The 18,782-nt window shown below is 37.3% G+C and overlaps 1 protein-coding gene across 2 annotated transcripts in view; it reads left to right on the plus strand.

Moving 5' to 3' along the window:
- The window catches only part of ATG4C (autophagy related 4C cysteine peptidase), a 90,623-nt gene that overhangs the window by 67,784 nt on the left and 4,057 nt on the right, over window positions 1-18,782 (plus strand). For both annotated transcript variants that reach the window (XR_003549255.1, XM_014587484.2), the window contains exon 11: window positions 773-892. Coding sequence is in view for 1 of the 2 variants with exons in the window: in XM_014587484.2 (XP_014442970.1) it covers window positions 773-892 (120 nt within the window). In the remaining variant the exon portion in view is untranslated. The remainder of the gene's footprint in view (window positions 1-772; window positions 893-18,782) is intronic.

Below are 18,782 nucleotides of genomic sequence, written 5' to 3' on the forward strand. Positions count from 1 at the left end.
CCCTATTTTTACATTGCCTAAAGATGCCGAGCCGTACTAATATACCACATTCCATTAGCAAGAGTTGGGAAACTAGGGCGACTTACCCAGCCCATTTATGATACTGCGACTGGTTGAGAAAGGTAGCCAAGAGGACAAGAGGATTCATGAGAAGGCGGGCAAGGACCATCGTAGGATGGTGTTCACCTGCTCCATCGTGCACCCTCAACACGAGCTGAAAGCAAATAGGAAGAATACACAGTTATGTAGTTGTGTCAGTTGCTAAAACTCTTATGTTGACTTCTTTTCATATCATAACATTTACATGAATCTGTGTATTTGTTTAAAGTCTTGATATCACTATTCACGATTGAGAGGCTTATACACATTAAAAAAACCTCTAACATGACAGACTGAACTGCAGTTTCACAGAAACGGCTGACTTGATTCTAAGCCTCGTACTAGCCTGTGCATGCCTTTTTCCATGGGACATTTTTCTTCCTTTCTTCAAGTGTTAAAAATACGTATCACTTTCTTCAACTGCAGAACGGCACTAATGTCAGGTAAGGTAGTGATTTGGTGCGTTGAATTACAGCGCTGGCTCTTGTGTTTTCCAGCTTTAGAGAGTGGGCTGTACCATCTGCATAGGATGGACCAGCATACCATTTGAGAAATATGTTCATAGTTTTGAGAAAAAGCTAGAGAGCACATTTCAATAGCAAATCATATTCTTGTATATTTGTATGTCTATCAAATAAAGGTAAATTAACCCAAAGAATTTCAACAATTGCAGACATTCCACTGCCCTTCTCCTAAAAAGATGTCATTTCGAAAAATGGATCCTAGCTGTACAATAGGATTTTATTGTCGAAATATTCAGGACTTCAAACGAGCTTCTGAAGAAATCACTAAGGTAACTTGATGTGAAATATATGAATAGTATTTGTAAATGACCTAATTGCTTTTTGAGTTAGTCTGTCAGAAGACAAGACACTTTGAGTTATGATACTTTAGTAAAATTGCCCCTTAAATGTTAACATTAAGAGTCCTGTGAACCAGAAAACTATTGGGGAAATCAGCTTTTGAGACAAATGGAACCAACTAGTGACCAGTTGAAAGTATTGATTGTTCCACTAGGTGGCACTGTTGAAATAGAAATGCCGCTGCAAACTGTAGTCTTATGCAAGCAATTAGGTTATATTCTATTTGAAGATTTTTAAAAGGGCAATCCCTTAGGGGTAGAAAAAAATTAATGAAGTATTTGATCAAGCCAAATTGTGCATTATTTCTTGTTAGTCCAAGTGCTTCTTTGATTTTTTTAAAAAGAGAAATGGTATTTTTGGATTTCTTGGAACTGCTTTATCAAATGAGCTGTGTTGTTATCTTCCAATAAGCTTGTCTAATCTTATCTATTCTACTTATAGGATCTTTCGGAATAGGCTTATTTAACTTCTTCTTATTACTCTTAAACTTCTGCCTTTTTTTCTTTGGTTTTTGAGTACTGCTAAAGCATTTATAGAATCTTAGTGTGTGTCTACATTTGATACTTTAGAAAATAAAGAAAATGGTTATTTATTTTAAAAGTAAGCATAATTGGATGGGTCTTTTTATTAGTGTTAATATTTATAGGCTATCTTTTTATGGTAAGTAAAAGCAGTATTAGAAGCTTATTTTGGAATTCCCAACTTGAGCTCAAATATCATAGTAACTTTTTACTGCTTTATTTCCAATGAATTTTATTCAGGAAAATGAACATAATAGGTTGAAATATTGTCTTTATAATGTAAATATAGAATGCAAAAGTTTTATGTAAGCTAGGTTTAGTTTACTTGACCTGCCATGTGAAAAAGGACATTTAACATGAACATGTCAGAGAAATGAATGAGGAGAGGAGAAAATGAGATATGTGAGAACCTTTTCTTATTCTTCATTTTTCATAGTTGTCGTCTTTTCATTCTCCTTTTTCAACCTGGGAAGCGAGTGAGCAGAACAAGATATGTGTTCGCCATCTTTGCCCCTTTTTATTACTTGAAATTAGTGTATACATTTGTATATTTTAGTTTGATTAAATTTTTGTCTTTATGAAGTATCATATGTATGTTAAAATATATAAATCCAGACAGTGATTGATATGCATTGATGTCAATGAACATTTCTATTAATGAAAGCTCACTTTTCTGTTTCCATTCATTTGTTCTTAATCTAGATTAAAATAAGTGTGCATAAAACAATAAAGCAATACATTCCAGGAGTAGAAACAAACCAAACCATTATTACCAAATTAAAAAAAAAAAAAACAGATTCATAAATTAAGTTACATGTTGATGTTTTCTGATTTAAAACAGAATAGTCATTAACAATTTTTACACTGGAAAAATACTGGTTCATTGGGAGAGTCATGATGCATTTTTGCATAGAAAAACATAGAAAAATACATCATGACTTTCCCCACGACCTAATACTTAGAAATGATTGCCGTTGGTGCATCAAAATAATATACAATAATAAAAGCAAAGAGAAGCCATGTCAAAATATCTTTTGGAGGTACTGAGAAATTTGTCAGACTCAGTTTTAACTAACTGCTTTAATGTTGTCTTTACGTTAATAGTTTTTGAGGCAGTGTCAACTCAGTCAATTAATAACTGCGTCATTTACTTTTGCCCGGAAGATTGTAAGTTAAGCAGTTTTTCTTTAAAAAGAGTTAAACTTTTTTCTTTCAAAAAATTAAAAACTTAAAAATGATGTGTTTCTCTACAGGTTACATTTTTAGTTACCTCATTTCAAAAATGACGCTAGGTAGTCTAGAATCTCATGTTTAATTTGTAATGCTTTATGAATGAATATACTAATGTCTTACAATTTAGAAAATTTCATTGGAATTGTTAAATATATTCAGTGTTTAGCAGAGTTCAGTTTAGCAAGTGTCTGAGTAACTATTGTATGCAAAGCATAAAATGAACAGGATAGGAAGGAACTTCCAAAAGGTTGTAGAATAATAAATTAAAGTATGAGTTTATTGCAGTGCAGAACAACTTTGAAGTTCATAGCATTTTCAAAATACACGTTTGTTCATGAACTTTTTGAAATCCTCTCATGTAATTCTACTTTTGAAGTAGTCAAGTAACATTTACACTTGAGGAAGGAGAATGAGACAAGTGGACATATATTACATTGAATATGAAAAGCATCCATATGGAAATAACTTGATGGAGGAAGGGAGAATATTGAAAGAGAGAGACGTTATATTCTAGTAAAAGTATTTTATCGTGGTAGCAATCTTTAAGATGGGCCTTAAAATGTAGGCTTGGTTTCCATTGGCTTAGGGAGAGGGATGAGTACATTAAGCTGAGGAAATAACAAAAAGAAAGGTATAGAGGAGGAAGGCTAGAGTTTGTCTAGAGAGTGTTCAAGTTGCCAAGGACATATATCAGACAGGATTTCTGTCTTCTGGCTGCCTGAATCAGAGGCCTCGGAGTCTCCATTTCTTTCTTTTTTTCCAAGATCATACTCTCAGCTCCCCCAGCTTCCTAGGATCACAGGTATATGTGTGCCTGGTGCTTACAGGGTGACCAGGGAACGGAATCCTGATCTCCATATGGCTTCCAGCACTGTAGAGAGCTGTACTACCTACTGCTGGGCCACTGCAGCAGGACCTGGGGTGGGGGTCTCCATTTCTATCAAGCCTCCCAAGCAATCTCACACATCGAATCTGAGAATCTCTGATCTAAGACAGTGTAACCCAATGTGTGACACTCGATGTTTTCAGGTGGTACTATCACAAACATTTGAATATTTATATGACTGGCATATCAAATATGTACTTTCCCATTCATAATTGATTTGTACAAGGCTACTTAAGTTAACAATGATGAAAAATATTCATTAATCATAATAAAGATGGTACACATAATAAAAATACTAAAAGAGGTTTATACATGTCCAAGATTTAGAAACACTGTTATAGGAGATAGTGAAGGACAAGGCTAGAGAAGTAGGCTGGAATAATATTGTAGAGAGTCTTAAAGCCAGGCTGAAGAAGTCATGCTTAATAAATAATATGCTGATTTTATTAAGTGAATTGTTATATTTCAGGCTTAGATAAATATAGACAATAATATAGTAAATATCCATGTGTTATTGTTGAGCTTAAGAAAAAAAATTACATATAATCGAAGTATGTTCCTTCCCATCCTATTTTTTTAAGGAGGTTTTTGCCATAGGGTTCTTGTGCTCACACCAGGAAGAGACAGAGAGACAGAAAGCGAGAATTCACCCCCCAGAGGGGATGGCCTGTTATCATCCTTTTTCTTCCATTCTCCTCCTGGGATCTTGGGCGCACACACGCCTGGTATGATTTTCAAGCCACTAGGTCTGGGACTTGAACCACAGTCAGCCATGCGAGAATCCAGCAATGTAGCAATGTAACCGCTGTGTCATCTCTTGGCTCTGCAACCTTTTTTTAAATTTTCAATGATGTGGCCTATGTTTGTGTATATGTGTGTGCTGTTTTAGATAGGGTTTTTCTGTGTCTCTGTTCTACTGCTCCGGCCTCCTGAGTAGTTGGGATTAGAGGCAGGTGCTATTGTGCCTGACTTTTTAGGGTGGGAATTGAACCCAGGCCTTCTGGGTGGCCTTAACCTGGCGAGCAGCAGCATCCTGCACATCATATCACGGCTGGGCTTCTTTCCCCAGTCCCACTCTTCCTTTCTTCTCAGTGCTAACCACTATACTGAATTAGTTTATCATGCCCATACTTTACATACCCTTAAACAACACACAGGGTTTTGCATGTCAGTGAACTTTTTATTAATTATATCTTTATGTAAAAAAGACATATGTCTTTCTGCAGCATTTTTGTTTAGCAGTGACTTTGAGATCATCTGTATCTAAACATGTTGGTCTAGCTTGTTCATTTAAACTGTTCTTTCCTTCTTTCTTTGATGGTCACCTAGCTTGTTTCTGAGAATCTAAATCTGCTTGTTCCATTTTTTGGTCACAAATGTTTTAAAGAATATTCTTGTACAACTCTCTGTGCATGTGTGATAATCTAAGATTACATACTCACACTAGTGGATATGCTAGAGGGGGATTTCTGGGTTGTAGGGTCTACATGTTTGTAGGTTTGCTGGGTACTATCAGTTGCTGTTCAGAGTGATCATGCTGAGCAGCATATGAGAATTTCCAATGTTTCACATCCTTGTCAACACTTGCTATTGCCAGAATTTAATGTTTTTTAACCTATGTCATCAGTATGAAAGAATATCTATTTTTTATAAGAATTATTTATTTATTTATTTAAATTTGACCGGGGCCGGGGTGGGGGAAGACAAAGTGAGAAGGCAAGCTGTCAGGTCCGGAACTCGAACTACAGTCAGCCATGTGGGAGTCCGGCACCCTTAACTAGCATGCCACCTGCTGGCCCCAAAGCAGCATCTTTTTGTGGTTTGATTTGTATTTCCCTGATTGATAGTCAGATTATTTTATTAAGGTTTATTAACCCGTCTGGTCCCAACTTTGTGTATTTTTGTTCCTTTTTCTTTCTTTCTTTTCTTTTTTAAAGAACTATTTAATTTAATTAATTTATTTTAATTTGACCAGAGAGGGATAGAGTGAGAGTTAGTGAGTGAGAGAGAGAGAGAAAGTGAGGAAGCAAGTAGCCAGGTCCAGGACTTGAACTGTGTTCGACCAAGTGGAAATCCAGCACCTTTAACCTCCACACCACCTGCTGGCCCCCTTTTTTTCTTTTTTTTTTAATAAAGCTATTTTATTTTAAAGAAGTCTTTAAACTTTTGGATACTGTCACTTTGTAGGTTTTATGCGTTACAAATATATCCTTTTAGGTTCCTATTTTCACTTGTTACTCATGCCTTTAATTTTAATATAGTTGGGGTCAGCAAGTGGCATGGTAGTTAAGGTGCAGGCTACATCTATCTACCATATGACCGGCTGTGGTTTGAGTCCTGGGCCCAGTGGCTTGAAATTCATGCCGGGCACATGTGCAGGTGTCCCAAAATCCCAAGAGGAGAATGGAAGAGAAGGGATTGTGGTGGTGATTTCCCCCTGGGGGTGATTTCTAACTTTCCCTTGCAGTGTCTCTCTCTCTCTCTGGCAAGTGCATGTGCGTGTGCCCTATGACAAAAACCAAAAAAATTTAAAAAAATCTATGTCCTTATCTATCTATTTATATCTGGCGTGTGCCCTATGACAAAAACCAAAAAAATTAAAAAAATATATGTCCTTATCTGTCTATTTATATCTATGTCCACAGACATGTCTGTTTTCTGTCTAGGTGACTAGGCTTAAAAAAATAGTCTATCAATATGGTCATTCATTTACTTAACAAGCGTTTGAATGCTTACCACTCCTCCAAAACTTCTCTTTGTGGCTATTGTTGACCCTAACATTTCTGCATGGTCAAATCTCAGTCTTCATTCTAGTTGTCCTAGCAGATGTAGTTGACAGAGCTGAACATTCACTCCACTTCCGTAAACCTTCAGTTGGCTTCCAGGACATCAAACTTGCTCATTTTTTCCTTATTCTTTTCTAGCGTTCCTAGGTAGATCTCCCTTGCTTGCTCTGCTGTTTAACCTCTTAATGTTGGGCTTAGTCTTTAGCTCTAATGTCTCCTTTACATTGGTGATCTCATTCATTTGCATTATAAGTCAGCTAAAACCTATATCTTATTTTTAATCCAAATTTCTTTCCTAATTTTAGATTACATTCAGCCAACAATCATTAACATTCCTTGTATGTTTGACGTGTCTATCTCATATCATATTCTTGATTATTTCTCCTCCATCCTGTACCACTCAGTTTTCTTCACCTCATAACCAAGTTATGTTTCCTCAGGCCCAAAGCTTTGGAGTTGTCTTTACCTCCTTTCTTTCTCTGGCATCCTTCTGGGTTCATTTTGCTATTCTTTGAACAACTTTATTATTCCTTTTACTGCTATTTGCTGGTGATAAATTTTTTGCCTTTGTTTGAATACATCTTTATTTTGCCTTCCTTACAAAATTGAAATAATTGCAAATTTACAGTAAAGTTGCAAATAAAATAGGGATAATTTTTTTTCCTGAACCACTTGAAAGTAAACCATGCCCCATTACCCATGAATAATTGAGCTTGCAATTCTTCCAAACAAGGGCATTCTCCTACATCACTACAATATAACTATCAGAATTAGGAATGCAGCGTTGTACAATATCACCATCTAATCTTCAGAAATTATGTGAGTTTCACCAATTGTTCCAGTAACATTCTGTGGCAAAAGGATCCAATTCAGAATAGTATGTCACATTAATGTATCTTGAATCTCCTTTAGTGTAGAACGGTTCCTCATCTCTTGACTTTCACATTTTGATCTTTCTGGGACCAGCAGTTGGCATAATGGCTATGTCACTGGACTCTCCCATAGTCGACTGCGGTTCGTGTCCTAGACGCAGTAGCTTAAACTCACGCCGGGTGCGTGTGTGTGCGTGCCCAAAATTCCGAGAGGAGAGTGGAGGAGAAGGGATTGTGGCATGGCCTTCTCCTCCAATCTCGCTTTCTATCTCTCTGTCTCTCTCTGTCTTTCTGGCGAGCACACGCACCCTATAGCAAAAACCTCTCTTAAAAAAAAAAAAGATAATAGGACACTTGTGTTTTTTGTTTTGTTTTTTGTTTTTACAGGCTCTCTTGAGAATTGTATCAGTTGTTCCCTCAATTTGAGTTTGTCTGATGTTGAGTTCCAGATTATGCATCTTTGCAATGCTCTTTTCTCACTGCATCCTGCGTTACACGACTCCATTGTGTCCCTTTACTGGTGATGCTAACTTTGATCATGACTTGCTTAAGGTGACTCCGCCAGATTCCGATCTGGCTTCAACACACCCAGGAAAGGCCAGAGTGACTTCTCCCATGCTGCCATGGATGCCTGCTTTGCCCGGCACCATCTGCTAGCTTTAGAAATAAATCATTTAGGCAAGGGAAGGAAAAAGGAAGCCCTTACCTATATTATTGGAGGATATTTTCACTGGCTATAGAAGTCCATGTCTGCAGTTGTTTTCTTTTTGTACCTTAAAGATACTTCCTCCATTGTCTTCTTTTGCTGAGGTACTTCACTGGGGTTCTTTCTTCTCTAAACTTACTTGTCTTGATTTCTCTCAGATACTTCCAATTTTGTTTTATCCATTTCTAAGGATTATTCTTGGTAGGGTTCATTTGATACAAGCTACTCCATCATGGCCCTCCTTATAATTATATTTGTAAAATACATGTTTTAGGTATTTCTTTTAAGCTATAAGATGTGACTATAAAATAAAAAGATCCATTTTTAAAACTGTAACATAAAAATTAGTTTTATTTCTGTATTTTATTGGAATTTTATCACGTGTACTATTTATAGAAAGAGACATAGGATAATAGTTTCTTCTTATATATCCAACCAAGGAAATTTTCCTACTAAGATAAATTATAAAAGTAAAGTGAAATAAAACAAATGAACAGAATTTGGTTACTGTGTAAATGGCAACTCCATTTTTCTGGGTGCTCAGCCTAAAAACTGGATTCCTTGTTCTATATTTTATCCCATGTCTGATGTCTCAGCAAATCCCATCATCTCTTTTTCAAAATGTACTTAGAATTTGAGGCCTTCTCACCACTGCCATTATTATCCTGTCCTGTCATCTCATCTTCCTTGAGATGATTGTAGTAGCTTCCGAGCTGATCCTTTGCTTTATCTGTAGTCTGTTATCAAGGCAGTGGCCAGAGCGAGTTTGTTTCGAATGTAGCTAAGATTATGTTAACTTTTATTCAGAATCCTACAGTAGCTGTTCAGAGTGAAAGCCCAAACCCTTATAACCCCATAAAGCCTTACATCAGTGGAATCTCTGCCTCCAGCCCTGCCCCCACTACCTCTCCCTCTCTCCCCCCAGCTCTCCCAAGTCCAGCCACACTAGTCCCCTTGAAAATGATAGGTGCTTCCCTGTTCTTAAGGTTTTGCTTGTTTCCTGTGTCTGGAGTTCTCTTCCCACGGATCATCGTCATGTTCTGTCATTTCTTTCAGATCTTTACTTAAGCACACATACCCACAAATACATACATATATGTATATGTTCTGCTAGACACACACATATATACATATATGTATGCATATGTTCTGCTAGGCACACACACACACATTTCTTATTTACCATCTGTCTATGCGACTAGAGTGTATTCTAGACAAAGGTTTTGTTTATTGTACCGGAAGTGCCTAGATCTGCCTGTCACATTCTAGGAGTTTAGTTAATATTTGTGTAATGAAGGCACAAATTAAAGAGACTTCATTATTAAAGTTGTCTTTCAAGTTAGTAAGGACCTCAGAGACTAAATTATAGAAAATTTATGTGTTTTCAACTATTATATTATACTTTCCATAAATTACTGTGGCTTTATCTTAAACTTTATAAGAATAGCCTATGGAATCCTGCATGGTCAGCTATGGCTCAAGCCTTGGACATGGTGACTTGAAAGTCATGCCAGGCACATGGGCATGTATGCCTCAAATCCCAGGAGAATGGAGGAGAAGGGGTTGCAGCATGGCCATCCCCCCTGGGAGGGTGACTTTTCACTTTCCTTCTCTCTTTTTGTCACTCTCTATAGGAAGCTCATGCGTCCTATAGCAAAAACCTAAAAAAAAAAATTAGTTTTCATATTTATCAAGGTAATACGCACATATTTCAAAAAATGAAATTGCAATAAAAGCCTTACACTGGTGGAGCTGGCAGATGGTGTGGTGGTTGGGTCACTGGACTCCCACTCGGCTGACTGTAGTTTGAATCCTGGATGTGGCAGCTTACTTTCTTACTTCCCCCCTCTGGTCAAATTAAATAATAATAAGTAAAATTAAACAAATAATTCTTTTTTTAAAAAAAGGCCTACACTGAAATCAGGAGTCTCTTACCATGTTACTCCCTGCTACAAGGAATCCCTCCTCAGGGGTAGTCACTTTTAACTCTTTTAGCTACTTCCTCAGGATTTTGCCTGTACATTTCAAGTAACGTGCTTATCCTACATTTCTCGAGTAATCCATTGTAGATGTCTGTTAGTTTCCTGGTAGAGTACCTGAGGATTTAGCTCTCTTCTCATCGCCCGCCACTCCATTTCTCCTTGCCCAGCCATTCTCCCAGTACACTTAGAGCACAGACTTTAGTTAAATCACTACTCAGTGTTCACATTAGGCCTCTATAATATTGTCTACTAATTACATAATGTACTACAAGTGTATTTCCTTTTTTCTAACCTTTTCTTTTTTATATATAAATTTAGTACTACCCTCTCTGCCTTTTTCATTTCCTCAGTTTTCTTTGTACCGAGTTATTTTTTCCCTAAATGTTTATCCTATCTGTCACTACTGAGGAGCAAATTTTCCGTAAGTACAGAACATAGGAAAATCTTTATTTCCTCTCCCCCTCTTCTTTTCTGGAGACTCATTTTTCTCTCTTTCCTGTTTATTCCAGTCTGACCTGTTCTCCAGGCCTGGAGCACAGTAGGCAGTTTGGACCTTCCTAATGCTGCCTTCCTGTATTGGATCTCCCACCTTCTGAAGCTTCTAATTTATTTATTTTTATTTGGTGGAATGTATTTTCTAGTACCTTCCTAAGAATAAGATGCACAAGTGGTAAATTTTTGAATTTTTGCATGTCTCACCATCTTTACTCTGTTTATTAATTTATTAATAATTTGATTAGATACAGACTTCCAGAAGGAAAATAATCGTCCCTCTGAACATTAGAGACATTGTTCTGTTCCCTTCTGGTGTTTAGTGTTGCTCTTAAGAAGTTTGATGTCTTTCTGAATTCTTTCTTTATGAATGAAAAATTTCTTTTTCTTTTTCCTAAAATGTATCGGTTTGAATCCCAGCTCCACTCCTAATTGCTGTGTATCCTTGGACACATTGCTTAACTTCTCTGTGTGTCAGTTTTCACATGGAATGAAAAATAAGAATAGTTATCTCTCTGTAATGTCATTGTGAGGATTAAAGATTGAATAATGCAGTCCATGGTTTATAGTGGTACTAAAGAGAGGGCTAACTTCTGCTTTTTATTTCTAGTATTCCGAAGTTTCATTATGTATCTTGTTTCTTTACATTGATGGTAATATTTCATTCTGGAAAATGTTCTTGAAATTATAAAAAAACATAACAAAACATTATTCTTTTTTTTTCTTTGTACGTTCTTTCTAGAACTCTTATTAACAGTTGTTTGAACCTTCTGAATTGCTCTTCTGATTTTCCTTTCATTTTTTCCATGCACTTATGTTTTTGTACTGAGACATTTCTTCTACTTTATCTTCTAACTCTTCTCTTATTTTAAAATTTTAATTACGATAATTTAAATTCCTAGGTGTTATTTATAATTTAAAAAATTATTCCTTTTTCATAGTAGTCTCTGTTTTGTAGCTATATTTTCACTTTTCTTTGAGAAAATTAATTATAATAACGTTGAACTTTTTTTCTGTTTCTTTTGTTATTTATGTTTCCTTCTGGACTCATTTTGTGTTTTCTTTTAATCATCTGGTATTCCATTAGATACTCTTCCATTGGTTGGTCTTTTCTATTTATGTTTAAGAGAGGTACTAAGAAATTGAGTAGAAGCTCTGTATTTGAGCATTTTTTTTTGTAAGTAAAAATCTTATTTATCTAGTATCTTTGTTTTTTGATTTTTAATCAATAATTAACAAGCTTAGATGGATACAGATGTCCCTAATGGACTTTAAATACTTGGCCAACTTACAAGATAATAAACAGGACATATCCAAAATGTGTTTATTGGGATGGTTTCCTACTCATCTTGAGTCAGGATGCTTTTAGTGCTGCTTCCTCCTGAAGGAACATCCTTCTGTAAGCCTTGCTTTTCCTCCTGTAGGCTGGCAGAGGACAGTGGAACAGCCAACGCACAAAACTTCCATTTGTGCCTGGTGAAGACTGTGGTGATTCTGTAGCATCCTGGGCACTTCACATCCCTGAAGTAGGAATTTGGGCTCTGCACCAGGCACTTCTTCTTGTGTTTCTTCTTCTCTTCGGGAGAGGGAAGAAGGAGGCCCTTTGCGAGAGGCATGTTCTCGTGGGGAGGTTGTCACCGCCGGAAAAGCTGAGCATGGTTTTTTAACTGGTAACTTTCATACTAGGGTGATTAAGCAATGAGATTTTCTTTTGCTGAGTGACCCCCAAATTTTAATGAGAATCTTTTCTCTAGAATTGTTTTACTTTTCCACAGAAGAGTTCTGTTGCCATCTCCTGCCTGTAGAATATGTGTCATCTGAGTGCTCTAGGAGCATGAAGTAAAAGATGCTGAGGGCCTTACATTTTAGTATTTTAGACCATCACTTAATCCACAGCTGCTGAGGTCCTCACTGTGCCTAGTGCCCTACAGTTCATACTTTCACCTACTCAGTTTTTACAAAGAATCAGTCTTTGTTTTTCTATATGGGTGAGCTGGAAGGAGGTGAGGAAGCATATTGGTTTTAAGGAGATAACTGGAGATTGAGTCTGTACAGGCTTTTAGTTTTCTTGTTTTCAGTTTTGTGTCTCACCTTTTCTTTCCGTGATGTCTTTTACCTTTATGTACATACCGTTCTTCCCCAGTTCCACAAAATGATCTTGCTCCCTTTTGTAGGTATCCTGCAACACAGCTCTTTCCAAACTTGTCAATTTAGGTGTTACCTCCTCTGCTCTGCTGTCTTATAAACGGCCTGATACAGATTATTTTTATTTTATCTCATATCCCCCTTTTCCCTCAACTTTTCATTTGTTCCCAAACTAGTGATTATTATCAAATAAGATATTCTTGTTCAGTGAGAACCTCTCTACCTCATAGTACTGGTGTTTAAGGCCAAAAAAAAAAAAAAATCACAAATACAAATGTAAGTATTAGGAAATTAATCACTTGATGATGGAATGGATGGCAACACAGGAAAATACATTTACATATGGCCAATTGTCCTCTAACTGCAGGCCAAAATCTCCACAACAGCCATTGAATCCTAGAGATCTTAGAGGTTATTCAATCCATTTGTTGAGTCCTCACCACGCTAGGTGCTATACTGAGTACTCTATGTACATTATCTCATTTAATCTGCATAAACCTTCTGAGGTAGGTGCTGTCATCTCCATTTCACAGATGAGGAATCTTACATTTAGAAAGGTTCAGTAAGTTTGACAAAGGTCACAACTAACAAATGGTAGTGCTGAAATTCAAACCTGGGACAGTCAGTCAAGAATATGTGCTCAGAAGCACTATACCATACAGTCTTCTATGTATACATCAGTCCATGTTCCAGACAGTTGACTATCTAATCTTTATTTCAGGTGATAGTGAACTAATGATTTTCCTCAGAAGTGTTTTCAATTTCTGAGAGACACTTATTGTTACAGAGGCTTTTAGCATGTTCACTTGGAGTCAGCCTCCATGTACCTTCTACTCCTTAGTCTCATAGACTTGAGAGAATAAGTTTGCCTCGTCTTCTGTGGTAAGCATTCCCATTTTCTCCAGTGCTACACCATTTCACATACCCATCACTATTTCGGTAGGTGTCTTTCTGAAGTCACCGTAGTGTTTCAGGCTTATTATGTTCATGATTATACTTTCTAGAGGTCCTTCTTTTAGTTCTGTGTTCTCTACATGAAATCTGAGGGATAGTTTCCTTTCCTAGGTCTTTCTTACTTCTGCAATAGAGTGATAGGAACACTGACTTTTTAGAAACTCTTCAGGGGCTTAGAGTTTAGTTAGGAAGACATGCAATGGACATTAAAGACTAATGACTGTACAAGAATATATTTAATAAATGCCAGAGACTGTTATTATGATAATAATGGCAATAATAATGATAAAGCCAACACATTAGGTGTCGGGCAGTCTTTTAAGTACTTTACATATATTGACTGATTTAATCGCACAACAACTCGGTAAGATAGATACTATCATTACTGACATTTAACAGTTAAAGAGAATGAGACAGTCTGGTTAAATAACTTGTCCAGGGTCACACAGTTAATAAGTATCAACCAGGTTTTGAACTGAGACTGTCTAGTTCCATAGTCCATGTTTGTGATCCTTATACTCTGCAGGACAAATCTCTGGGAGTTTTGAGAGAGGAGTAATTACTTTGAACTGAGGTACTTGTCCCTGGGACTTGGAGTGATCTTTAAGGCCTGGTGGCGTTTGCACGAGCAGAAAGGAAGTATGGAGGATGACTGGATGATAGGAATATCATGGACAGAAACACTAAGAGTGCTCTGGGAAATTTATGGTAGAATGTTTAAGGGAACTACGAAAGCTAAATGACTTGCTAATTTGACTCGTAAGGGGCTTGTGTGATCTTGCCTTCATGTATTATTTTATTCTTTTCCTTTACTTTCAAGCCACATTGGCTTTCTTTCTGTTCTTTAAACATGCGACACGTGCTAGCATCCTAGAGCCTTCGTGCCAGCGGACACCTCTGTCGAGAACGCTCATGTCTCAGAACTGTCGTGCCTAGCTCCTCATTGTCTTAAGGTCTCACCTTTTCTGACCACATGCACAGCCTCCATGAGCTTCCAGTCTTTTCTGAGCACATGACCTTTTATTTTTTATCATGGTTCTCACCCTGAATGGTATACAAACACTACTGGTTACCTATTCAATACCCATTTCTCTTTTTTGCCAAGATAATCCTGATTTTGTTTGGGGTGACGACGTACCCATCCACACACTCATTTATTTTACTCTCCCATTTATTTAGATACAGTTTGGTCAGTTAATATTAAGTAGATGTGTGCTGGGAGTTTCTGAGCAAGCTCATGCTCCTCTGATGGAACGAGTCATGGATGTGATACTGTGCCTGGTCTTACATCCACCTGACTCTGCCTTGAATGCAAACTAAACATCTGGGATTTCAGCAAACCAATTGCAATTATGATGGAAAGGCCAAGAAGACTGAAGAAACTGTTTATCTGACATCAGTTAACCAAAGCTAGTAATGTCAGCCTTTTTGTTTTATGAAAACAGTTCCTGTTATTTAAAACCATTGTTAATTGTTGGTTTGTGTGTATTTATAGCTTGCATTAAAACCAATTCTACTTGATATGAATAGTATTCATAGAAATAGGAGAAGTCTAGAATGGAGCTAATTTTGGAAGGAGTAATAGTTTTATTTTGGTATGTGCGATCAATTTGAGATAACATTTTAATGTGCTTCTACTTATTGTTGGAGGCAGTATAGTGTAGTGGTTATACTAGAATAAGACAATCTCTCCTTAAATCTTGGCTTTGCCAATTAATATCTTTGTGACCTTTACCTAAGTCACCTAACCCCTCAGTATTTCAGTTCCATCATTTGTAGAAAACATGGATGATGATAATAAAGCCCACCAGTGGGCCAGCCCTGTGTTTTAGTGGCAGAGAAACGATTGAAAACAAGAGTAGATAATATCTTTTTTTTTTCTTTCTTTTTTTTTTTTTTGGAGGGGTTTTTGCTAGGTCGACTACATGGGAGTCCAGTGACATAGCCATTACGCTAACTGCTGGTCCCAAGAGTAGATAATATCTTTAAGGGGAAGAATATAGGATGAATTGACACATAGAGAAGATAAAGGATCAATAATTGATTTAAAAAAAATTTTTTTTAATGCCGGGAGGGCATGCATGAGAGAGGCAGGGAGAGAGAGAACTCTCCGGCAGGGGCCCTGGTCACGCTGCAGTCCATTTTCCTCCAATTCTCTACCCTGTCAGGATCCTGGATACACATATGCTGCCTGGCTGGACATGTTTTTTAAGCTGATGAGATCAGGACTCAAACCTTGGTTGACCATGTGAGATCTGGCTTCCTATGTGCAGTGCTTAACCACTGTGCTACAAGGCCAGTCCCAATAAATGATTTATATCTACATTTTGAGATTTGAAAATAAGTGGAGTCAATGAAGGAGGAGATGGAAAAGAAATTATTCAAAGAACAAAAGGAGTAAAAGAAAAGGAAAGTATTGCAGAAATCAAAGGAGGTGGTATTTTAAGAAAGAATGGCTCAGCCATGTTGATTACTGTAGAAGTAAGACAATAGGAACTAATAAAAGACCTTTTTATTTAGAAGAAGTATTTTCAATATAGTTAGTGGCAAAAATTGGATTATAGGGGACTGGCAGGTGACGTAATGGTTAAGGCACTGGATTCCCACATGGTTGACGACGGTTCAAGTGCTGGACTTGGTGACTTGCTTTCTCACTTTCCCTCTCTTTCTCTCTCTGTTGCTCTGTGGTCAAATTGAAAAAATAATAATGATAATGAATAAAATTTTAAAAATAATTCTTTAAAAAAATTGGATGACAGGGATTTAAGGTTGAGTAGTGAGGAGATAGAATGAAATTAACATCATGAATATTTAGTGCATTTCAACTATTTGAGCTCTTATAGTTAAAAAAGCAGTAAGATGTTTTCCGTGTGTACTCATTATTGTGATATATTACTATGTGATATACAATATATTACTATTGATCGTGCATTTATACATGTTTACTGAGTAGTGTCGTATACCCAATATCATGTGTGCTACCCGTTAAACAATTTAAAGGCCTTTCAAAGGTGATTTTGGCTCTATTTGACTTTTACATATGGGCTGACTTTAGAACCTAACTCCTATATTAGATGCAGCTCCAGTGTAGTAAATCTAGTCTACATAGGTTTAACCCATTCTGAATTTAGTATAATTTTACATATATGGTGGCAGAGACTGGTGAGAGGGTTTTGTCTTAAAGAGATTACACTCCTGGTTCTATTTCTGTTCTCACTATCAACTACTCACTTTATAATGGAGTAAATTACTTAACTTCTGTCCTCTAGCATTTTCCTTTGTAAATTCTGAAGCCTGTCCACTCAGTACATAGGAAAAAGTGTGGTAAAATATCTGGCCTCCTGAAAATAAATCTATGGTTTGCCTTTTAGATAATAATGCAACTCCCGTATATCGTTAACTGTGTTATTAAAATAGAACCAATTAGATGTGTCTGTTCTAAAGTTGTTGTTGAGTAAACCACTCAACATTTGTGGTGTGTGTGCTTGCTAGAGAGACAGAGAGACAGAAAGTAAGAAATCGCTCGCCAGTGGGGATGGCCATGCCATAGTCCCTTCTCCATTCTCCTCTCAAGATTCTGGGCACGCAAGCACATGTGCCTGGAATGAGTTTCAAGCCTTGGGATCTGGGACTCAAACTGTGGTCAGCTATGTGAGAGTAGCGATGTAACCATTCGCCGTCTACAGGTCCCAGTAAATATAGTTCTCTTCAGTTAAAAAATAAAAATGGTTTTCTCCTTACTAGAAGAAATGCATCAGAAGGACCAGCAGTTGGCATAATGGCTATGTCACTGGACTCCCATGTAGTCGGCCATGGTTGAGTCCTGGATCCAGTGGCTTAAACTCACGCAGGGTGCATGCGTGCCCAAGATCCCGAGAGGAGAATGGAGAAGGGATTGCAGTGTGGCTGTCCCCCCTGGGGGATGATTTCTCACTTTCTGCCTTTCTGTCTCTCTCTGTCTTTCTGGCGAGTGCACACACCCTATAGCAAAAACTTCTCCAAAAAAGAAAGGAAGGAAGGAAGGAAGGAAGGAAGGAAGGAAGGAAGGAAGGAAGGGAAAGAAAGAAAAAGAAATGCATTGGAAAGTTTGGAAAATATAAGCATGTAAAGAAAATATCACCACCAATGGGGCCAGCAGGTGGTGTGGTGATCAAGGTGCTGGACTCCCACTTGGCCAAAGGCAGTTTGAGCCCCAGACCTGGCTGCTTGCTTGCTTTCTTACTGTCCCTCTTTCTCTCCCCCACCCCCGTCTCTGGTGAATGCACATACCCTATGGCAAATTAAAATAATAATAATAAGTCTAAAAAAAGAGAAATCACTACTAATTCTTCCATTCAGAGACAACTGTTAATATTTTGTTATATTTCCTTCCAGTCTTTTCAAAAGATATATTTAAATTTATTTAACTCTGAGATAAAGTTTTATGTTTTTCTTTGTTTTTAGGATTATGTAGTAAACATTTCCCTCAATTATTAAATAATTTGTTTTGTTTAGTATAGTATTAGTATATGTGTGTGTATGTGTGTGTGTACACCATGTTACATAGATAATCTAATTTGGAATTTTTTCATGTAGATTCTGTATTATCCGTTATGAAAGGACGGCTTTGACAGTATAGCCATTCTTGTAATATAAAAAAGAACCCTAAACTTTTCACTTTGTAATAAGAGTTTATAGAATTAAAAATTTCAAATCAGTGTTTATTCTGTAAAAACAAAAAAAAAATCTGAAACAATTTTTTAAAAATTGCTAGAGGGGGGACCATACCTTAGCGTAATGGCTATGTCGCTGGACTCCTATGTAGTCGACCATGGTTCAAGTCCTGGACCTGGTGGCTTAAACTCATGCTGGGCATGTGTGTGTGTGTGTGTGCCCAAGATCCCACGAGGAGAATGGAGAAGGGATTGTGGCATGGCCATCCCTCCTGGGGACTGATTTCTCACTTTCTATCTCTCTGTCTCTCTCTGACTCTCTCTGTCTCTCTGGCAAGCACACGCACCCTATAGCAAGAACCTCTCCAAAACAGAATTGCCAGAGGGCACATGTGCTCACCAGAGAGAGGGAGACAGAGGAAGAAAGCAGCACCTCCCCAGTGGAGCATGGCAACACCACAACCCCTTCTCCATTTACTATCGTGTAGGTATTTTGTGTAGGAATTTGGGGGTATGCACGCACACATATGTGCACCCAACATGTTTTTCAAGTTGCCAGGGTTGGGATTTGAAATGTAGTTGGCCATGTGG

The sequence above is a fragment of the Tupaia chinensis genome, unplaced genomic scaffold (assembly GCF_000334495.1).
Source record: "Tupaia chinensis unplaced genomic scaffold, TupChi_1.0 Scaffold000215_1, whole genome shotgun sequence".
NCBI classification, from domain to species: domain Eukaryota; kingdom Metazoa; phylum Chordata; class Mammalia; order Scandentia; family Tupaiidae; genus Tupaia; species Tupaia belangeri.